Source organism: Microcaecilia unicolor, chromosome 1 (genome assembly GCF_901765095.1).
Source record: "Microcaecilia unicolor chromosome 1, aMicUni1.1, whole genome shotgun sequence".
NCBI classification, from domain to species: domain Eukaryota; kingdom Metazoa; phylum Chordata; class Amphibia; order Gymnophiona; family Siphonopidae; genus Microcaecilia; species Microcaecilia unicolor.
In genome coordinates, this window is record NC_044031.1 from 358,740,595 (window position 1) to 358,764,962 (window position 24,368).

The 24,368-nt window shown below is 44.4% G+C and overlaps 1 protein-coding gene across 1 annotated transcript in view; it reads right to left on the reverse strand.

The window, feature by feature from the left end:
- TERT (telomerase reverse transcriptase) overlaps positions 1-24,368 on the reverse strand; it is a 399,618-nt gene that overhangs the window by 276,797 nt on the left and 98,453 nt on the right. Inside the window, 1 exon segment of the mRNA XM_030209711.1 lies at positions 6,977-7,159. Within this exon segment, the coding sequence (XP_030065571.1) occupies positions 6,977-7,159 (183 nt within the window).

The window sequence follows — 24,368 nt, forward strand, 5'->3', positions numbered from 1 at the left end:
CTTCTAGGCATATAGTGGCTGTTAAAGACAAAGATGGGAAGGTACTACATACAGATAGAGAGATAAGGGAGGCCTTTCATAGTTATTATAAACAACTTTATAGAGCAGGAGGTAGCCAAGACCTGCAAAGCGATATGTACTTACAAAATATAGAAACCCCCGTGTTAACACAAACAGATAATCAATATTTAAATGACCCTATAAATTGTGACGAAGTGGCTTGGGCAATCAGTCAAAGTAGATTAGGAAAGACACCTGGGGCAGATGGCTTTAAACCCGAATTCTATAAATTGATGGGTGATCAAATCGTCCCCACACTGACCAAGGTTTTCAATGAATGGGTGGCAAAGGGAGCACTGCCGGATGGCCTCAATTTGGCCCAGATAGTGGTATTACCTAAACCGAACAGAGATGGAATGTTGTTATCTTCCTACCGACCTATATCCCTGTTAAATTTCGAGGTAAAATTATGTGCAAAAATACTGGCTAATAGGTTGGGAAGAGTATTACCAAATCTCGTTCATGAAGCACAAGTGGGGTTTGTTCAAGGCCGTTCGGTTACAAAAAATTTGCGTAGTATCTTGATGACACTGGAAAAGTTGAGGAACTCGGCAGAGCATGCATTATTGATCAGTTTCGACGCTGAAAAGGCGTTTGACCGAGTAGAATGGCCCTTTTTGTTTTCTGTCCTCACTAAATATGGATTTTCTGGTTGGTTTGTGCATGCAATTCAAGCCCTGTATACCTCCCCTCGAGCACGGGTCCTGATAAATGGAACATGGTCAGAGAATTTTGAGATAAGTCGTGGAACTAGACAAGGGTGCCCACTGTCACCATTGCTTTTCGCTCTTTATCTGGATCCCTTAATCCGGGATGTAATTTCGAATAGGACTATTAGAGGAGTAACGATAGGACAGGCGGAATTTAAAATCGCGGCATTCGCCGATGATTTATTAATGACTCTTACTAGTCCTCAAAAGTCTCTTGCGGATCTTTTAGAAGTTTTTGCAGAATTTGGAGATTACTCCGGTTTTAAGCTTAATCTAGAGAAATCGGAAGCTCTGGCTATCCCTATGACTACCCGACTTTTCTGGAGAGACAATTTTCCTTTGAGATGGGCAGAGGGCTCATTTCGGTACCTGGGAGTTCTCCTGACAGAGCGGATAGAGGATATATACAAGCTGAATGTCACTCGGTTGCTTAATCATACTGCGCAGCAGCTGGACACCTGGAGGGCCCTACCTTTGCCATTGATAGGTCGGATTAGCCTTATTCGAATGGTAATTTTACCCAGGTGGTTATATGTTCTGCAGGTTCTGCCGCTGAAATTATTTCAAAAAGATATCAAACAATTCTATCAATTAGTGGGGCGGTTCTGTTGGGCAAGAAAGAAAGCTAAACTCAAGATGCATTTTTTGCTGGGAGCCTGGCGGCACGGAGGACTGGGCCTTCCTAACTTGCAATATTACAACTTTGCTAGTTTGATGCGGGTGGTGAGAGATTGGGTTTTCTCTTCACACACACATACACCCCTGGAGATGGAGAAAGCTTATTTTAGCCCATACGACTTGACCACCTTATTACATATAAAAAACACTTTACTGCCACAAAGGATAAAACACTGCATACTTTTAGTGCCTCTACAAGCAGCGTGGAGAGGCTTGGCAAAGAAGCTGGGGGGTAACCCGAATATATCTGAATTGCTGTCTATAAGGGGAAACCCGATGTTCCCACCAGGGCTGGAAAATCCGGTCTTTATACAATGGGAGGAAAAAGGCCTTAAACGATTAGAAACAATATTAGATGGAGAAGGGAAATTGAAATCCCCAAGACAACTCACATTAGAGGGAAATTGGAGGTTCACTTTTAGCTATAATCAGATGAAGCATTATATTCAATCCTTGGATAAGGAGGCGGTACAATTTCATTTAGGGGAGAAAATCCAAAAATTTTTTGATGATATCTCTGATGAAGCCCCATCAGTCTCGCAGCTTCAGAGGACATTGTGGACCCCGACGCCGCGAGTGGGGTTGACTCAGCTCCGTCAGCGGTGGGAGGCAGATATAGGAGAAGATTTATCTAACTGGGATGTTGACGCCTACATAAAAAGTATTCCCCGGCTAGTCAGTGGAGCTAATTATAGGGAATGTGCATTCAGGGTATTACATAGAGCCTACATCACACAAGCTCAATTGTCCCGAATGGGAGGAATCCTTACACCAAGATGCTTGAAATGTAATCTTGTAGAGAACACTTTTTACCACGCATTCTGGGAATGTTTAAAGATTCAGAGCTATTGGCGGAAGATAGTACACTTTATGATTTCACTGACATCACGTAGAATAGTGGGTACTCCTCTGCAATTGGTTTTGGACTACCCAGGAGCATTCCAGGGTTTAACAGCAGACGAGACACTTCTATGTCGAAAGTTATGTCTGGTAGCAAAAAAATGCATATTACAATCTTGGACGTCAGATAAGCCTCCAGACTACTGGCACTGGCGAAACCAGACACATCAACTAATGACATGGGAAGCAAGGGAGGCTAAAGGTTCATGCCGCCGCAAGGCGCGTTTTCTAAAACTTTGGGGGCCATTATTAGACATATTAACTCAAAGAGGACGGAGTCTTATACTTAACACATTATAACCGAGAAGCAGTCGAGAATACATATGTATGACCTTATTCTTAGTGTTAATATATGGCCTAGCTTTAAGGCTACCACTGGAATAGTGATGGCCAAAGCTATGCAGCCGAAAACAACTGAAAAAGTACTGATTAGGCCAAACAACAAGTAAATGATTTAATATTTGAGAATCTGCAAAGAGCAGGTCTGAATAATGACTTCTGACACAAATTGGTACAATTTTTAAATCAAATATAGCATCTGTAATGAAAGATCAGATGAATAAAATGGAGCTTATTAGTTTTGGTATACAATGATACAGAGGTAATACAGAGTTCATGAGAAAGGTATGAAAAGTATTGCAGCCGGAAGATGTGAAACTGTTATCTCAACGCTTCCCAAAACATGTTGATAATTAGCAGTAGCTGAGAACGGAAGGAGGTGGGCACATCCGACAGCAGATCGCATGGGAAAGTATGATCTCAGAAAGTGAGAAAGATTAGGAGCAAGGTTTCTCACCATTCACTTCTATGGAGAGGATAGAGTATAAAGGATGGCAGATTTTGGCTTAGTTTGAGAGTCCTCTCCAAAGCTTCTGTCAGACGGCGAAGCCCTGTGCGGCTGAAACCAGAATCTGATGTCTGTATTTGTATCAACTTGAAGACTTGTGTTTGGGTAAGAAATAAAATGTACCTATCTATCTAAACCTATCTCTGTCTCTATTTTTATTGATTCTATCTTCTCTTTACCTAACATTTAGCCTAAGGTAGATCACATACAAGTGACACTCAGTTTTGGACAGAAAGCAGTAGTTATGGGAATTAGTTTTCAATTACAGCTCCTAATGCCACCCCCTTATGATTGGGTGACAATGGAGGTCAGAGAAACTATACAGAACCTGATATATGAAATAAGTACCTTTAGTCCCCCGTGTGACGGAGTCAGAAAGAGGTCTATAAGAAGAGGGAATTAAAACATTAGAAACACACATTCGATGAGATTTTAGGAGGAAGGGGGTAAGGGGAAGGATAAAGGGATGGGGGGAGGGGGTATGAGCATTACAAGGAATGTTCACTTGTTAATTGGTCAATAAAGTTCCTTTGAGTGTTGGTTTAGTTGGATGATGAGAACATTAAGCTGCTCGCAGCATACCATGTTCATTAAGGTTGACAATCACTGTTGCAACATCCAATGAGGCCAAAGGTTGATGCATACTCCAACTACATGTAAATTGATGGCATACAGGTGGAAACAACACTATGCACAGATTGAAGAACAACTGGCTATTAGAAAACCTGTTGTTTAATTATAGATTCGCAATAGACTTACTAAATAACAGTTTAAAGACTATCTAAGACACAGTTTCGTAGTTGTCAGGGTATATGGATTATATACTGTCCATACAGCGAGCAGATAAGGATAACAGCCACATAATAGTTGATTATACGGAACCTCTTGTATTGACTGCACGGAAAACATGTTAAATATTTACCTGAGGTTCAGACCTAACATCTGTAGGAGAACTCTATATATAGTTAATACTAAAGCAAAGTGTACATGACATGGGGACATCTTTCCTGTTAAAGAAGGGGAAGGGGATAAAATGTGATAATTGTTTGGCACTCTGTACTAGCTCAACAAAAAAAAAAGTTTCTTTATGAACATCTGTACCAGTGAGGCTGTATGCATATGGTCAAGTATGTATTTTATTGAAGTGTCAATAAAAATGTTGTAACTAAAAGTATCGCAAGCACCCTGTCCAAAAACTTATGATACACTATCTGCTGCTTGGCCAGCTGGCAAATAGATTTGGCCTGCTCCTGTGGGAGAGAGTCCACCAAAATCAGTCATACAGTGCATCAAGTTCCACAAGTAAAGGCTCATGTAGAGCTATATGACTGTATTCGAGATATGAGCATAAAGGCCTGATAGTTTTTCTGCCCCAAAGAGTCCAGCTTCGCTGCTTGAGGGCGCCGAAGAAAAAAAGTCTCTACAACTCCTGGTTCTTGAGAGCAGATTCCACCACCAGAGAATGAGGCGGCAACTGTGGCCTATCAAACCCAGGAGAACTCTTGATCTGATGCATGGTGTCTCCCAGTTCTTCACCTGTATGTCTCACAATATCTTCTAAAGCAGGACCATCACAGCTTCTTTAAGAGGAGAGTCGTAGTCTAGGACCTTGAACATCTCAGCCCTGGGCTCATACTCCGTCTCCAAAAAAATAGAAATAGCAGCAGCCATCTCCCTAACAAAAGCTGGGAAGGAAAGGCTCTCAGGTGGAGGACTTTCTCCTTTCCTCAGGTGGAGAGGAGTCAGGATACCATAGGACAATCCTTTCGAGAATTACTTCAGATGCCAATGAGTGTTCCATGTTGATTATCAGCAAAGAACTCTTCATGGGAGGGCTGAGATTGAGCTTGCCTTGAGAGAGGGGGCCTATGTCCTTGACTGGAAGGGCATCAAGGTAGGCTCCACCCTCAACTCCTGCAAAGCTTCCTCCATTGATGTTGTGAGGGTGCCAGAATGGCCAGCAGTGGACTCCGGTATCGAACGTGGCACCGGCATCTGAGATCTCACTGCAGGGAGAGGCATAGCTGGTGCAAGCACCCCAGAAGCCAACACACTGTTGGAGAAGACTTGCCAGATGGTCTGGATACGCCATCAAGTGCCGACATCGGGAAAGGTCAGAGACAGCCTACTGAACCATCATCAGGGTTGGTGAGGGTGCCTAGTCCTGGCTGCAAGGAGACCCCCACGTCAGCACCTCCTCAATGGAGGGAGAATGCTCCTCCCTGACCCAACGCTTCTCAGGGTCCGGAACTCTTGGTGCCCTGGTGCTCCCAGCACCAAGCGCCTAGGAGGATCGATGCTTATGCTTCTTGGCCTTCACCCAATGCCGAAGATCAACACTCCTCAGTGCCAATGAGGACAATATCAAATCCCCACACGCACTTGGTGTCAGGTCTGATGCTGACCAGTCCTGGGGGCCTTGACAGCACCAGTTGGAGACCTGCTCGATGCACATCCATTCCCAGTATCAGACATAGGTCTAGTAGCCATGTGGACCAATGCACCCGGTGCAAGTGCCGACACCGATATCAATGTCAACGATTCGGACCTGTACCAAAAATTCTCTCTTTGAGCATCTCTGGACAGCCAGGCTCTTTTCTGCATACGCAGCCAAAGAAGCTGGAAAGGGTATATTCTGGCCCCAAACACTGGAGACACCAAGAACGAGTGTCCTTGCCAGAGATGGTCCGATTGCACCGTGCACTTGAAGCCACTGGGAACCTTCAATGACCTGGAAGGAAAAACTGCTGTGGCCAAATCAAACGACTTAATGGTGATATCAAAAAGGGGCAAATCACTAGAAAAAACAAAAAAGGGGCAAATCACTAGAAAAACCAAGAAAATGGAAAATCCCAACCGTAGCTCAGGACCGTAGTAATCCTTGGGAGCACAGAAAAATAAGAAAACTTAAAAGTGGGGGAAAAAATATCTAAAACTAAGGGAAGGGGTAGAAAAAAAAAAAACTCTCAAAAAATGACAAAAAGGGGCAAAAGCTACCATAAAGGAAGGCACAAACTCACACAAAAAGTAGCAACACACCCAACGCTGTAAGGAGCTGCAAATAGCACGTTCTGTCCTCACAGTGGATGAAGAGAGACTGCTGGTTCCACAGTCTTCAGGTGGGCAGGAAGGCACACGCACATGTGCAGTAGGGATGGTGGCATGTGCTCTTAACGTTCTACACATTACTAAAGCCGTCCACAGCAGGCGACGTGGATGACATTACCCACATGTATGACATTTCTGCTTGTCCATGCAGAATGTGTTTATCACATAAAGGTTGATTTTCACAAAATTCCATCAGAATCATAGTTTATCACACTTGTGAAAAAAAGGGCCCAATATTCTAATGCACTTTTCAGGATAGCAGCACCTGCTCTCCAGATAAATGCCGCTGACTATGGCCATCCAATGATTTTCAGTAGCACTAGCCAGACAGTGCTGCTGAACACTATCACAGATCAGTGCTATCCAGACAGTGCTGGGACAATATGGGAATACAGAAAAAAACAGAGCCAGAATTTATCCTGTTAGCAATATTCAGTCTGGTAATCATATACCTATCCTGATAAAGCTTTAGGACAGCAAAAAATCTGTCTTAGATTTATCCTGACACCACTCTATCTGGATATTCAGCGCCAGCCACTATGTGGATATCACACAATAGGAAGGGTTTTGGGTTTTTTGCACTGCAGCTAGTATTTAAAAAAAACACTGACTGGAGCAGCTAAGTATCAGGCCCACAAGTCTATAAATCCCTGCACTAACTTATGTGACCTACCTTCACAAAGTAAAAACAAGATTGTTCATCAGTTGTTTCCTTAAATTTCAGTACAAACTGTTTCCATAGTTTGTAGATGTCATCTAGTCCAAACACAGAGGAGCCCAGCAAATTTGAATGACTCATTCGTTTATAGTTCAGCACACTGAACAGATTCTTGAGCCGAGTGTTGAAATTTTGAATCTGTGGTACACAAAGGAGAAAACTAAGTATCTGTAATCTTACATCATCTACTATACAATACCACCACCTTTTGACTGTACCTTGTTTTGGTGTGTTAAGAGAAACATGAGCTATCAAATATGGGAAAACATAAGTTTTGAATTATCTTGGTTTGGACAAGAGACTGGGTGATGTAAGCCACCAACAGCGAGTAATATATTTATGTAATGAGACTTATCCTCTGCAAAATATTCTAACTTATTAGGAAGCATCTACAATTTTATGATTTATACGCCTTTAATAATACATAACATAGTAAATGACAGCAGATAAAGATCTGTACGGTCCATTCAGTCTGCCCAAAAAGATAAACTCATTTTATATGGTATGTGATACTTTATATGTATACCCAAGTTTGATTTGTCCTTGCCTTTCTCAGAGCACAGACTGTAGAAGTCTGCCCAGTACTGTTCTTGTACTAAGTTCTGAAGCTAACATCGAAGCCCCTTAAAATTTACACTCCAGCCCATCCCTATCTATTCAGTCATGATCAAGGTGTAGACCATAGAAGTCTGCCCAGCTCCCGTTTTGTTTCCAATTACCGGCGTCGCCACCCAATCTCCGCTAAGATTCCACGGAACCATTCCTTCTAAACAGGATTCCTTTGTGTTTATCCCACGCATATTTGAATTCCATTACCGTTTTCATCTCCACCACCTCCTGCGGGAGGGCATTCCACATATCCACCACCCTCTTTGTGAAAAAATACTTCCTGACATTAGTCCCGAGTCTGCCCCCTTCAACCTCAATTCATGTTCTCAAGTTCTACCGCCTTCCCGTCTCCAGAAAAGGTTCGTTTGCAGATTAATACCTTTCAAATATTTGAATTGAATGTCTGTATCCTGTTCCTCCAAGGTATACATGTTCAAGTCAGCAACCTCGTACGGTTTGCAACACAAATCCCATACCATTTTCGTAGCTTTTCTTTGCACCGCTTCCAGTCTTTTTACATCTTTAGCAAGATACGGCCTCCAAAACTGAACCCAATACTCCAAGTGGGGCCTCACCAACGACTTGTAGAGGGGCATCAACACCTCCTTTCTTCTGCTGGTTATGCCCCTCTCTACGCAGCCTAGCATCCTTCTGGCCATGGCTATCACCTTGTCGCATTGTTTCTTCACCTTCAGATCCTCCGACACCAATGCCCCAAGGTCTCTCTCCTGAGTCAAGCTTACTGATCTCCCCCCTCCTATCCGGTATCTCTCTTTTGGGTTGCCGCACCCCAAGTGCATCACTCTACACTTCTTGGCATTAAATTTTAACTAAGTACTTAGTGTAAAGAAACCGTTTTTTGCCCTTTTTTTTTTTTTTTTTTTTTTTTTAACTTTGCTGTGAAACTTGCGTGTCTATATTTTGATGATGGTGCTCAGTTTTTGCATATTACTCCAGGTGGCTTGTCTTATAAACATATGCTTAACCATACATCACTGTACCAAACCCTCCCTGCCTCCATATCTGGGTATCTGATCTTAAATCTTAACTGCCAGACCCTCAACCATTCTTCTAAGGTTCGGAGATCCCTTCTCATCGTTTCTACTCCCTCCACGGTATCCACTCTATTGGCTATTTTTGTGTCATCCGCAAAAAGACACACCTTTCCTTCCAACCCTTCAGCAATATCTCCCACAAATATATTAAACAGAATAGGCCCCAGCAGTGACCCCTGAGGAACTCCACTGCTCACCTTCCTTTCCTCCGAGCGGATTCCATTTACCACCACCCTCTGCCACCTGTCGGTCAACCAGTTTCTTATCCAATTCACCACTTTCAGTCCTAAGTTCAACCCTTTCAGCTTATTCACGAGTCTTCTGTGGGGGACCGTATCAAAGGCTTTGCTGAAGTCCAAGTAGATTACATCTAGCGTACGTCCCTCATCCAGTTCTTTGGTCACCCAGTCAAAAAAAAGTCAGTAAGATTCGTTTGGCAGGATTTTCCTTTGGTAAAGCCATGTTGCCTCGGGTCCCGTAACCGGTCAGTTTCTAGAAAGTTAACTATCCTTTCTTTCAGCAGTGACTTCATTATTTTTTCTACCACCAACGTCAAACTTACCAGTCTGCAGTTTCCCACTTCTTCCCTGTCTCCACTTTTGTGAAAACGGACCACATCCGCTCGTCTACAATCTCGCGGAACCTCTCCCGTCTCTTAAGATCTATTAAATAAATCTTTTAAGAGGTCCCACCAGGATCTCTCTGAGCTCCTTCAGTATCCTGGGATGTATCCCATCTGGCCCAATAGCTTTGTTCAGCTTCAGATTCTCCAGCTATTTATAAACTCTTTCTGCCGTAAACAGCGCAGTATCCACTCCATTCCCAGACATTCCCTCGGCAGCCAACCGCGGTCCTTCTCCAGGATTTTCCTCCGTGAAAACCGAAGAGAAATAATTGTTTAGCACCTCTCTTTACATCTTTAGCCATTTTTTCTTCCACTCACGCTTTCACTAGCCATATTTCCCTCTTCGCTTCTTTTAGTTTAATCTGATAATCTATTCCGTGATCCTCTCGTTGCTTTCTTTTGTATTTCTTGAACAAAGCCTCTTTTGCTCCTACTTTTTCAGCTACTTGTTTAGAAAACCATATAGACTTCCTACTTCTATTGTTTTTGTTTACTTGCCTCACAAAAGATCAGTCGCCATATTTATAGCAGCCTTTAGCTTGAACCACTGTTTTTCCACTTCTCCTACGCCTTCCCACGCCAACAGCTCCTTCTTCAGGTATTCCCCCATTTTATCAAAATCAGTATGTCTGAAATCCAGTACTTTGAGTTTTGTGCGTCCGCACTCCACCTTCGCCCTTATATCAAACCATACGGTGTGATGATCACTATTACATAGGTGGGCACCCACCCGGATATCGGAAACACTACCTCCATTAGTGAGCACTAGATCCAGCATCGACTTCCCTCAAGGGTTCCGTCACCATTTGTCTGAGCAAGGCACTTTGACAGGCATCCGCAATCTCCCTACTTCTTTCCGATTCTGCAGACAGGACGTTCCAATCCACGTCAGACAAATTGAAATCTCCCAACAGTAGCACCTCCCCTTTCATACCAATCTTTTGAATATGTTCTATCAGATCCTTGTCTAACTTCTCCATTTGCGCAGGAGGTCTGTAGATAACTCCCGTGTGGATACAGGTTCCATCTTCTATTTCCAGGACAATCCATAAAGCTTCTTCTTTTCCCCAGGTTCCCCGCATTTCAGCCGCTCTGATTTTCTCTCTCACATACAGAGCCACTCCTCCACCTCTTCGGCCCTCTCTATCCTTCCTAAAAAGATTATAGCCCGGTACGGCCACATCCCATTCATGAGAATCGTTGAACCACGTCTCCGTAATAGCAACAATATCCAAGTTTTCTTCAAACATCAGGGCTTGCAAGTCTTGAACCTTTTTACTTAGACTACGAGCATTTGTGCACATAGCTTTCCATGTGCTTTGTGTTTGGGTGTTTTTTTTATATTTACATGACCATTCCCTCTGCCATCATGTTTATTCTGGGGATGACTTTCCGAAATCCCCTGTTTCCTTTTCTCATCCCCACCCTCTAGTTTAAATGTCTAGAAACATACTGTCTGAATTTCTACCCAAGGATCCTTTTTCCCATCACAGAAAGATGTAGCCCATCATTACAGTACAGCCTGTTATTTTTCCACGTATTACCCCATTCTCCTATGTATCTAAAACCGTCTTCTTTACACCAAGACTCAAGCCACTTATTGAATTCCTCCGTTTTGCATAGTCTTTCCTCTCCCCAACATAGGAATTACTTCAGAAAAAGCCACAATCCGAACCAAAGATTTCAGTCCCTCTCCAAACTTCTGGAACGCTCTCTGTGCTGTAAACTTGCTATTGTTGGCCAGGTCATTTGCCCCCAGGTGAATTACAACATCAGAAGCCTCGCTCTCTTCTTGGATCACTTTCAGTATTTGGTCTGTACATCTTGTAGCTGAAGATCCTGGAAGACATTTCACTACGTTGGAACCCCTGAACTGTGTTCCTAAGTTAATGCCTCTGATAATGGAGTCTCCGAGCAGTAATAATTTTCTGCTTTTCAGAATTCTGTCATTAGTTGGGGGATGTTTCTGGGGTTGTGCTATTTTCATTGTCTCTGGTTCTACCACAGTACTTCTTTTTTCACTTTCATAATGATGCAACGCTGCAAAAGAATTTGACAGCTGCAAAGCTTGGAAGGGCGAGTGTTTCTGTGTCACAGATCTTAGTCTACCAGAGCCTACTGTGACCCATCTATTCCTCTGATGTTTCATTCTCTGAGGCGGTGGTGGTGGTAAATTAGCTGAGAAACGAGTAATCCTGGATGCTTCTTTAATTGTAGTTATTTATTATTAATTGTAGTTATAAGTTATTAACAACTTATTAATTCCAACCCAAAGCAAGCTGGAAATTATGCAAAATATCTGTCCATCTATCTGGGAGCAAAATAAAATACATTTATGGAATGGGATAAAGCTTGGCATATGGGAGGGGGTGGGGAGAAACCAGTGTAAAGATGGAAAATGGGTCAGACTGAACTGAATATTTCAAAGTAAGCACCACTCCCTCCACCCAAAAAAAATGGGCAGGTAATAGATTTCTATGGAAGTAATAGTTCCAACTTAAGTTGCATAGAAACTTAAATAAGAAGTTATGGAATTCCTACTTTCAAACTGCCTCTCCACTGTTCTCTATTTTCTTCAGCCCCAGAACTGCTCCACCACCCATCTAAAACGGCACATCTGCAAATGCCCCATCACCCTTGAACTGCCTTCAACCACTCAAAACTGCACCCTTGCCCCAAAATCTTATCCATGCAACAACCCCACCATATAAAATTACCACCATCCACCAAAATTACACCTACAACTGTTTCAGCAAACAGCCCTATCTTTCCAACTACCCCTGAAACTGCCCCATCCCTAAATTGTTATCCTTGTAATAACCCACCCACAACCTCTCCAACTAACTCCATCCACCAAAACTATCTCTACAGCTCCCACACGAAAACTACCCCACCTTCTGGAATTGCCTCTAATCCACTCCAAAACCTACTACCACCCTGCAAGATTACTCCTAGTATTCACACCCCTAAAACTAAATTCCATTTCCCAACTGCCCCCAGAATCACCCACCCTTTAAAACTACCCCATCTACTCTACCCACCAAAAATGGTCCCAAATTCTCCTACCCACTCCAATTCTCTCATTCAACAAACTCACACTCCAATTATCCAAACTTTCACAAATGCTACCTCCACTTCCACCACCAGCCAAGTATCCCCACCTTCCTCCCAGGACCAGATAAGTATTCGCTTAGGAAACTGGTATTAAAGGGCACAAAAATTCCAATCCAGCGTCAATCACTCCCTTTCCTCCTCCGCCAACCTGTGGACTGGCATCCACTCTCTCTCTTCCAACACCCGCCCCCCCCAAAAAAAAAAAAAACCTACCTTCACTGGCAGCAGCAGATATCCACACACGTTGACTGCGCCTTACCCGGAGCCTTCCCTCTGATACAACTTCCCATTTCTAGTGGGGTTGCATACTATAGAAAGAAGGCTCAAGATAGCCTTAGACAGCCTGTGAGGATCACTGCACCTGCCAGCACCCTCTAGGAGTATGAAAATAAGAACATCTAGCCCAGTATTTTGCTTACAACACTAGCCAAGCCAGGTCACTAGTACCTGGCAGAAACCCAAATAGTGGAAACATTCCATGCTACCACTCCCAAGGCAAGCAATAGCTTCTCCATGTCTGTCTCAATAGCAGACTATGGACTTTTCCTTCAGGAACTTGTCCAAACATTTTTTTTAAACCCAGATACACAAACTGTTGTTACTACATCCTCCAGCAAAGAGTTCCAGAGCTTAACTTCGTTGAGTGAAAAAAAATATTTCCTTTTATTTGTTTTAAAAGTATTTCCATGTAATTTCCTTGAGTGTCCCTCAGTCTTTGTACTTTTGGAATGAGTAAAAAAAATCAATTTACTTCTACTCGTTCTATGTCATTCAGATTTTGTAGACTTCAATCTACATCCGTCTCTTTTCCAAACTGAAGAGCCCTAATCTCATTAGCCTTTCCTCATATGAAAGTAGTTCCATCCCATTTATCATTTTGGTTGCTCTTCTTTGAACCTTTTCTAATTCTGCTATATCTTTTTTGAGATTCAGCAACCAGACCTTAACGCAATATTTAAGATGAGGTCCCACAAAGTAGCGACATTGAGGCATTATAGTATTTTCAGTCTTATTCACCATCTCTTTACTAATAATTCCTAGCATCCTGTTTGCTTTTTTGGCCACTGCCACAAACTGAGCAGAAGATTTCACCGTATTATCTACAATGACACCCAGATCTTTTATTGAACGCTGACCCCCAAGGTGGACCCTAGCATTAGGTAACCATAATTCAGATTATTCTTTCCAATGTGCATCACCTTGCATTTGTCCACATTAAATTTCATCTGCCAGGAGACTTCCGGTTGGGGAATAGAGTAGCGAGGTCGGGAGAAGTAGCTTCTCCGGGGTGCCTGCAATTCATGCGCTCGATATCAGCATCCCTCCGGTGAGAATTGAGGACAAGCAGAAACTTAAAGGCGTTTAAAATACAGTCCTATAAAGAAGTGGAAGTGAAACGGCTGATGGCTGCGAAATCAACGAGGAAGGAGCCTAAAGACAGAGCGAGAACAGGCGAAACAAAAATGGCGGACAAAGGAGCACCAAACTCCCTGACACAGAGCTCGATGTGAGCTGCTGAAATAACAGAAGAAGTTAAGGCGGCAGTAGAGCAAACAGTGGGGGAAAAAACTGCAATTAATATTAGATAAACTAGATGGGATGGAAGAACGGCATGCAGCACTGGTGACGGACCTGCACGAAGCACAGCAGCGGCTGGGGCAGGCAGAAGAGGAGATTCGGAAGGTGGCGGAAGAACAACCTAAACTGGGAGCTCGGCTAGAGGAGTTGGAAATGAAGGTGGAAGATCTGGAGAACTGCTCGCAGAAAAACAATCTTCGGCTTGTGGGACTCCCTGAGAGCTTACCAGAGAGAAACCTGTGCCACTTCCTAGAAAAATGGCTGCCAGGAGCGCTGTCGGACCAGGGTCTAGCGGACAGGCTGAAGATAGAGAAGGCCCACCGGTTGGGCCCTCGACAAGACAACACAGACCGGCCAAGGGTGGTCATCCTTAAGGTTTTGAACTATGCTAAATAAAATGGACATTTTACAGATTTTAAGAGCTGGGAAGCAATTGGACTACCAAAGTGTCAATGTCCTATGCTTTCAAGATTAATCTGCAAAAGTTTCAGCAGCAAGAAAAGATTTTGCGCCATTGTGCTCGAAACGGTTTGGAATGAAGTACAAATTTAGTCTTTTGTACCCAGCACGCTTGAAGTTGATAAATAATGGACAAGCTGTCTACTTTGACAAACTACGGGAAGCAAAAGACTACGTGGATAAATTAATGAAACCACCGAACAGTGAGCGAGGACAAGACAGTGGCTGAATGGAGGAAGCATGCTAATGTGTTGAATAATGGAAGGAGCTGACAGGACTTGGAAAAAGAGGAGTTGGATGCAGGAAATTTAAGACACTAAGATGAAAGTGACAAGTAATTCTATGTTGACTATGGAGGAGTGGCTCGTTGGTACAAGAACTAGGGAGTCAGCCACAAGAAGGAAGAAAACGGTTCGGGAGTCTCATGCTGGACGGACAGTGAGAGGATTTAAGACGTCAACAACATATATGGGTACCCTAATCCCTGAGAAATGGGGGTCCAAGTGCCAAAAGGCATGAACGGGGTAATGTATGTGGGGAAGGGAGGGAGGAGAGAGAGGTTTGGGTGGGGGGGAGGGGGGGGCAGGGGTGCGAGTTGAGTCACAAAGTCTGTTTGAATGTTGGGGGGTTCCGTGTGCCAACGGTGTTAAGGGAAGAATGCTGATAATGTGGAAAGGAGAACCGGGAGAGCGGTGGCTGGGACGCTCCCCGGGGGTGATAGTAGATATAAAGACAGAGAATAATGACGGACGTGTGAGGGAGGTATGACAATGTTACAACTGGTGACCTGGAATGTGGGGGGCATACACTCTCCAATTAAGAGACAGAAGATATTAAAAGTGCTAAATGACCAGAAAACCTCAGTTGCCTTTCTACAAGAAACACACTTAACACAAGCAGAACATGAAAAACTGAAGCGCTGGTGGGTGGGAGAAATTTTTGAGTCACCAGCTATGGGTGGGAAGGGAGGGATGATTACCTTGATTCGGAAAGGAATACATGTGAAAGTTAGGAAGGTGGTTAAGGACAGTAGGGGAGGTATGTTTTGGTATCAATGGAGTTGGACAGACAACCTTTGTTGTTATGCAATATTTACGCCCCCAATACTTATGAGAAGCAGTTTTACAAACAGATTCTTTGTAGGATACAGGAATTGGGGGAGATACCCGTTATTCTGGGGGGAGACCTAAATGAAGTAATGGACCCAAGGCTGGACAGATCTAAATCAGCGGAGAGGGAGCTGACTAGATCCCAGAGGGGGATTCGGGTGTTGGAAAAGGCCTTAGAGGTAGTAGATGTGTGGAGAACCCTTAACCCACTTGAAAGGGATTATACCCATATTTCTCGGGCGCACTCCACGCTGTCTCGTACTGACTGCATATTGATGGCAAGGGAGCTGTTAACCCAGGTGATAGATGCCAAAATAGGCCCTATAGAGGAAGTGACGTCACCGACAAAGATGGAGGCATAAACGGTTAGCTCCAGCTCACCGCAATAAAAATAGCGTGAGTTCTCCCGCGGAGCGTGTCCTCCCGGTGCGATTTTGATCCGAGACACATTCGGAATCGGTGGCGCTCCGGGAAACGATAAATATGCAGCCGGAACTTAGCCAATACGGCTTTAAAAGCGGAAAGACGGCTAACCGCATGGCGGGCCTGGAAACTCAACCCGAACAGGCTGGCAAACGCCTAGATGGAGATTTGCAGCAGAGCCCCTGTCTCTTTGGAGAAGACCCAGATCAAACAGCAGCGGACCCGCTCGGGGAGCTAAAAGAATGGTTATTAGAAATTCGAGCAGATGTAAAGGCGGTTCGAGCGGAGCTAGAAACGTTAGGCTCCGACCTCCGCGGTGAGATCAGAGAGCTGGGGAATCGGATGGAAGAGATGGAGTCCCGGGTGGAGGAGCACGCAGAGGAACTTGGATCGCTAGACCGTGCGCTTATGGAAGTCCGAACGGACCAGCAACAGCTGACTGACAAAATGGAAGACTTAGAAAACAGAAGTCGGAGGCAGAATTTGCGATTCCGGGGTGTGCCCGAAACCCCGAAATATTCGGACAGTGAGGCAGTAGTGCAACAGGTGGTGTGTGCTATACTGAAAGAGACGGGCAGCCCAGTGGAAGCATCTGCAGTAGTGATCCAGCGCGCTCATAGAACGCTGGGCCCAGCCCGGAATAATCTACCTAAAGACATTATAGCATGCTTTCAGGATTACAAATTAAAAGAGAAAGTGTTCCAGGCGGCCAGAAGTCTACAAAGTGTTAAATGGGACACACACCAGGTGGAAATTTATCAGGACCTGGCATTGGCCACTTTAAAACGACGTGCGGAGCTGAAGCCCATAACAAAAAAGCTGCAGGAGATGGGAATTCGTTACCGCTGGAAACATCCCTTTGCACTAGCATTCTACAAGGAAGGCCGCATGCACCAAGCAAGATCCCTGGCGGAAGCTAGAATACTTCTTCCAGAAATACAACAAGAGCCTCCGCCGGAAACTCCGGGGAAAACAAGGCGTGATAGAGCCTCAGCATCCCACTCGAAATGGCAGCGAGTAGACAAGGGACAGAAGAGATTGCAACGCCAGCAGTCGGCTGGCCACCTTACATGACTGTGGGTAAGGGGGGCACAAATGCTATGTTAATATGTGTGGGGTCTTGACCCAATGAAAATTCAGAATGTAAAGCTCGTAAGAGTAATTTGGTTCCGGTTGGTAAAAAGTTTTTGTTGACAGATAGCGGGAGAACAGTTGTTAGGTTGTTTAGTAGCATTAAGAGGGTGAGTGAAGAGGTGAGGTACTTCCTCTAAGAGATACTCTTTCATATATGAGAGAGGATCTACATGAACATTGGGGGAGGGGGGTGACAGGGAGGGAGGGACAGGGTGAGGGAGGGAGGAGGGGGAGAAGATGGAAGAGGGGAACGATACAAGGAAAGGACAAGGTGGGAGAAGATACTTGGGCTGGCTCGGGGTGCCCGTGGGAAGTGATAAAATGCAAGATATAACACTAGCGATCCTGAATGTCAGAGGCCTAAATGTGCCAATGAAACGACAACTCCTATTTCGGGAGTTGATCCGTTTAAAAATAGATATAGCCCTGATTCAGGAGACTCACTTAAAAAAACAACATGAGAGGCTCTGTGGGCATCGCCAATATCCACATGTGTTCTTTGCATCGAACAAATCAGGCACCAAGAGTAGGGGGGTTATGATAGCACTTAACGACTCCCAGCCATGGCAGATTAAAAAGATCAGTAGAGACAAGGAAGGTCGATACATCTTATTAGTTATTCAGCTGGGAACACGGACTTACACCATAGTTATTATCTATGCGCCCAATACAGATCATGGGGACTTTTTTCACCGACTAGATCAAATACTATTAGCACAGGGGGAAGGAATTATACTAGTGGGAGGAGATTTTAATGTTACTCCTAATCCTCATTTGGATAACTCCTCTACATCAATTCAATATGCCAAGCAGGGACGGGAGCTACTTCACACATTTATAGCTAGGTGGCAGTTGAATGATCTGTGGAGGCAGGCCAACCCAACACAAAGAGATTACACATGCTTTTCCCAAGTGCATAACTCCTCCTCTCGTATCGATTTTTGGCTGGGAGATGCTGTAGCGATGGGCAGGGTTAAAGATCAACACATAGAGCCACGAACTTGGTCAGATCATAGCCCAGTCACCCTCGTTTTGCAAGGGCAGGAGGGAAAGAGAGAGGCCCCACAGTGGCGCTTGGATGATGCATTGCTGGCTGAGGTGACCCATGTACTCCAACTTGAGAAAATAATCAAAGAATATATCCAATTTAACGATAATGGGGAAGTGACTCCAGGGGTGCTTTGGGAGAGCTTTAAGGCGGTGATGAGAGGCCAATTTATTGCCTTGAAAGCACATGTGAGACGGGAAAGATTCCAAGTGGAAGAATCAAGGCGCAATCAATTGGCGCAGGTGGAGAGATTAATCAGTAGACAGGGTAAGGGAGGTCCAGCGCGAACTCTGTTAGACCAAGCGCATAAATTAAGGCAGGAGATTAGAGAGCTTCAACTGGCGGATTTATCTGAGCAACTGCAAAAGGTGCGTCAGACTCATTTTGAATTTGGCAATAAGGCCAGTAAGATACTGGCGCATAAATTAAAACTGCAAGCAAAAAGAGCTCATGTAACCCAGTTGAGGAATGATAAGGGGGAACACATAACAGATTCTCAGGCCATACAAGAAACCTTTAAAGGCTTTTATGAAAAACTCTATACTCCAGATATTAGTCCAGAGGAAGTGGAGATAGAGGCCTTCTTGGATAGGAATATACTCCCCACACTGACGGAGAATGCTAAACTTAAACTTTCTAGACCGTTTGAGTTAGTAGAAGTCCTACAGGCAATAAAAGACTTAGCACCCAGTAAGGCACCTGGACCTGATGGATTTACGAATAAGTTCTATAAAACTTTTGGATCCCTGGTGGCTCCCCTGCTGTTAAGGGTGTTTAATGATCTGGGGGAACAAAGATCTCTTCCGGAGACTTGGCATCAGGCGAATATCATAGTTATCCCCAAACCAGGCAAGGATCCACAGATGTGCGGCTCTTATAGGCCAATCTCTCTTTTGGGGGTGGACTATAAGATCTTTACTGCAATTCTAGCATCCCGTCTCCAGCAATATCTACCACAATTAGTTCATGAAGATCAAGCGGGGTTCGTGCGGGCTCGACAAACATTTGATAATATTCGCAGAGCGCTTCACCTTATTCAAAATGCACAAATAAGGCAACAACCATTATGTATCCTTTCTCTAGACGCAGAAAAGGCGTTTGACAGGGTGCATTGGCCATTCTTGTTTGCAACCCTGAAGAGGGTAGGTATCCCGGAAGGGTTTATGCATTGGATACATCTATTATATCGAGCGCCCATGGCCTCGGTGAGGGTTAATGGGAGCCAGTCCACACCGTTTTTGCTAAAGAGAGGGACGCGACAGGGATGTGCCTTATCGCCACTCCTATTCGCATTGGTCGTGGAGCCCTTGGCGGCTTACATTAGATCACATCCTGACATACACGGGTTGAGAATGGGAACCATTGAAACACGGGTGCTATTATTTGCGGATGATATTCTCCTTACGTTAACAGACCCTGGTACGTCATTCCCAATTATAGGGGCGGCACTGCGGGACTTTGGATGGGTGGCCGGATTTAAGGTCAATATGGAGAAATCTGAGGTGCTGAATATCTCCATACCAATGAATCAAGTGGCACGATTACGGGCCACTTTTCCCTTTAAATGGGCCTCCAGAAGTATTAAATACTTAGGGGTGAATATCACAAAGAGATTTGAGGACCTATATGCGGCCAATTTCCCTGCAAAGGTACGGGAATTATTTTTAGAAATGGAGAGATGGGAGGGCTTAACAATTTCGTGGATGGGTAGGATAAATGCGATTAAAATGATCTTATTGCCGAAGATGCTATACCTGTTTATGGCGCTTCCCATTTCTATACCTGACAAGTTTCTTAAGGGGTTGCAACGTAGAGTATTCTCCTTCATTTGGAAAAGAAAACCACCACGGGTGCGAAGGTCGGTGATGCATCAGCCAAGGGTACATGGGGGTATGGGAGTGCCCTCGTTCCTGCTCTATTACCAGGCGGCTCACCTTCGCATACTAGCAGAGTGGATGCAGAGTAATGGGAAGGCTTGGAAGGCTATGGAGCAGACTTGGTGTGTCTCGCACCCCTTGCGAGTTATCCCTTGGCTATCTGACCGAGAGATCAAAGACATAATAAAAAAAGACATACCACCGATTATTAGATGGCCGCTCATAACTTGGAGTAATGTACGCAACAGATTTTTTCGAGGACGCACATATTTTTTGCACACCGCAATACGCCATGCACCAGGATTCATACCGGGATCTTTGGATTCACGATACAGAAGCTGGGAGCGGAGTGGCTTGAGGGAGTTGGGGCAGCTGTGGGAGGAGGGGGAAATATTAACATTTACAGACATACAAGAGGAATACGGGATCCCAATGTCTAATGCATTTCAATATAGCCAACTAAGGGATTACATTATGAGGAGAGCAAAGGAAGAGTTGAGTCTGGAGGAAACACAATTAGAGAAGGCTATGGCCGGAGGGGGAGGCAGAGGGGGAATCTCCAGACTATATAAAGCACTCTTATTGCAAACACAGCCAATTCTACATTATACATATAAGTGGGAGAAAATACTGGGGACCTCTTATGAATATCCAGTGTGGGAAAAAGTGTTTGTTTCGTTGCTTAAGGTGTCAATTTCTAATGCTCTTGTAGAAAATGGTTATAAAATATTGTATGGTTGGTACTATACACCACAGAGACTAGCTAGAATGTTTAAAGGGAGGTCGGCTCTCTGTTGGCGTCAATGTGAAATGATAGGAGATATGGCTCATATATGGTGGGCCTGCCCTCACGCTCAGCAGTACTGGACAAGAGTGGTGAGGTTGATTGTAAGTATAACGAAATCAAACTTTCCTATGACTATGGACTTTTGCTTGTTGCATATGCGACCCCAGGGGTCCAGAAAATATACATACCAACTGGCCACTCAGATATTGGTGGCTGGCAGATTGGTGCTAGCAGCGGCATGGAAACAACAAACTCTACCAGGACTTAAGACTATTATAAGGAAATTGGACTATATTTGCTTGATGTCTAAGTTGACGGCGATGCGACAGGGTCGCCTGGTAACATATCATCGAATATGGGACCCATATACTGAATGGTTGGCGCAGCCGGACCCTGCCTTGCCAGTTAATTAATAGGAAGGGGGGGAGGGAGAGTGGGGGAGGGGGCATGGGATGAATAGGGGGGATTATAGAATATTAGGAACAAAACAAAATTTATGTTGATATTGAAGAGTGAAATGGAGACACTGTTTGTTCATAAGTTTTTTATGTGCGATTTGTGTATGTTCAATAAATATAAATAAACACAAAAAAAAAAAAAATTTTTTTTTTAAAAAAATTCAAAATAGGCCCTATAGCAGTATCAGATAATGCCTGATTGGCGGTAAGGGTGCGCTTGGAGGGGGGGACTCGGGGAGAATATTCATGGCATTTCCCAACATTCCTCTATCGAGACACCCAGTTCCTATCTCAAATAACAAATCGCTGGAAGGAATTTGAAGTTAATAATGTAGCTCATCGGGCGGACCCAATACTCTTCTGGGAGACTACAAAAGCGGTGCTCAGAGGAGAGATAATAGCCTACACCAGCTTTAAGAATAAAAGTGAGGCGGAAAGAAGTGCTTAGGTTAGAAAAGCGAGTAACTTACCTGAGAAGACAGTACAGCCGGGAACATCAGCAGTGCATTCGGGTACAATTGTTAGAGGCGCAGTAGGCCCTTAATGAACTCTTACACCAAAATGCCCTAAAGTCGCTGGTGTACTATAAATACCAACTATATAAGTTTGCCAATAAGGGAGGGAGATTTTTGGCAAGGCTCATAAACCGGAAGGTGGGCGCTCGTAAAATACTCACCTTAGCAAATACACAAGGGAAGTTAACCCATAATGATAGAGAAATATCCCAAATTTTTAGAGACTTTTTTGAAGAACTGTATACGCCGCATGAGGAGATTATAACACCTAGTGAAACATATCTTGCAAGCGTAGATTTATCTACACTGGCGACTGAAGAATAACAGATGTTGAATGCGAACATAACGGCGGATGAGGTGGACTGGGTATTAAAGTAGAGTCCCCTGGGCAAGGCATCGGGACCCAATGGTTTGTGTAATGAATTTTATAAGTTGTTGCGGTCTGAGGTGGGCCCCGTGCTGACAGAGGTATTTAACCAAATCATCACGCGAGGCCATATGTCGGCCCACTTAAAATCAGGCCCACATAACGGTTATATTGAAAGCAGATAAACCAGCCCAGCACCCAGAATCGTACCGCCCTATTTCATTACTAAACTCAGAAACAAAATTTTAGCAAAGATACTGGCAAATCGGTTGGCCAGAATCCTCCCATCTGTGATAGAGGAGTCGCAAGTGGGGTTCGTTAGAGACAGGAACATATGAAAAACATGAGGAGGATATTGGTAGAAAGGGTGCAAAGGGATAGGGTACAAGCGATGTTAATCAGTTTCGATGCAGAAAAAGCATTCGACAGGGTAGACTGGGGATTTTTGTTTGAGACACTAAAGGCTTATGGTATAACAGGGTTCTTTGAGAAGGCGGTTAGGACTTTATATACTGATCCTAAGGCGAGAGTAAGTGTGAATGGCCTATTTTCAGACTGGTTCCCCATAGGTAGGGGTACTTGACAGGACTGTCCTCTCTCTCCACTTCTGTTTGCGTTGACACTCGATCCACTGTTAAGGGAAATCAATAGCAATGAGGATATCAAGGGAGTGCAAATCAGGGATAGGATGTTTAAAACTGCAGCCTTTGTTGGTGACCTGTTGGTCTTAAAGGATCCGCAGAGTTCTTTGGGGTACCTTATGGAAAGTCTCGCCGAGTATGGAGCCTTTTTGGGGTTCAAGTTGAAGCTGGCGAAATCTGAGGCCTTAGCGAGTGACGGGGTTCAGAAAGAGGGAAGGTGACCACTTTCCCTTACGCTGGGCGAACGGAGCATTTAAATACCTTGGGGTTCAGATGCCGATGAATCCAGCTCAATTATATACTTATGTCCCGCGGACGTTAAGGGAAACTAAGACGCAATTGTCCACATGAATGTTTCTGCCATTATCTTTTATGGGTCGGATGCATTTATATCGCATGATAATATTCCCGAAATGTTTGTATACAGTGGTGGAAATAAGTATTTGATCCCTTGCTGATTTTGTAAGTTTGCCCACTGACAAAGACATGAGCAGCCCATAATTGAAGGGTAGGTTATTGGTAACAGTGAGAGATAGCACATCACAAATTAAATCCGGAAAATCACATTGTGGAAAGTATATGAATTTATTTGCATTCTGCAGAGGGAAATAAGTATTTAATCCCTCTGGCAAACAAGACCTAATACTTGGTGGCAAAACCCTTGTTGGCAAGCACAGCGGTCAGACGTCTTCTGTAGTTGATGATGAGGTTTGCACACATGTCAGGAGGAATTTGGTCCACTCCTCTTTGCAGATCATCTCTAAATCATTAAGAGTTCTGGGCTGTCGCTTGGCAACTCGCAGCTTCAGCTCCCTCCATAAGTTTTCAATGGGATTAAGGTCTGGTGACTGGCTAGGCCACTCCATGACCCTAATGTGCTTCTTCCTGAGCCACTCCTTTGTTGCCTTGGCTGTATGTTTTGGGTCATTGTCGTGCTGGAAGACCCAGCCACGACCCATTTTTAAGGCCCTGGCGGAGGGAAGGAGGTTGTCACTCAGAATTGTACGGTACATGGCCCCATCCATTCTCCCATTGATGCGGTGAAGTAGTCCTGTGCCCTTAGCAGAGAAACACCCCCAAAACATAACATTTCCACCTCCATGCTTGACAGTGGGGACGGTGTTCTTTGGGTCATAGGCAGCATTTCTCTTCCTCCAAACACGGCGAGTTGAGTTCATGCCAAAGAGCTCAATTTTTGTCTCATCTGACCACAGCACCTTCTCCCAATCACTCTCGGCATCATCCAGGTGTTCACTGGCAAACTTCAGACGGGCCGTCACATGTGCCTTCCGGAGCAGGGGGACCTTGCGGGCACTGCAGGATTGCAATCCGTTATGTCGTAATGTGTTACCAATGGTTTTCGTGGTGACAGTGGTCCCAGCTGCCTTGAGATCACTGACAAGTTCCCCCCTTGTAGTTGTAGGCTGATTTCTAACCTTCCTCATGATCAAGGATACCCCACGAGGTGAGATTTTGCGTGGAGCCCCAGATCTTTGTCGATTGACAGTCATTTTGTACTTCTTCCATTTTCTTACTATGGCACCAACA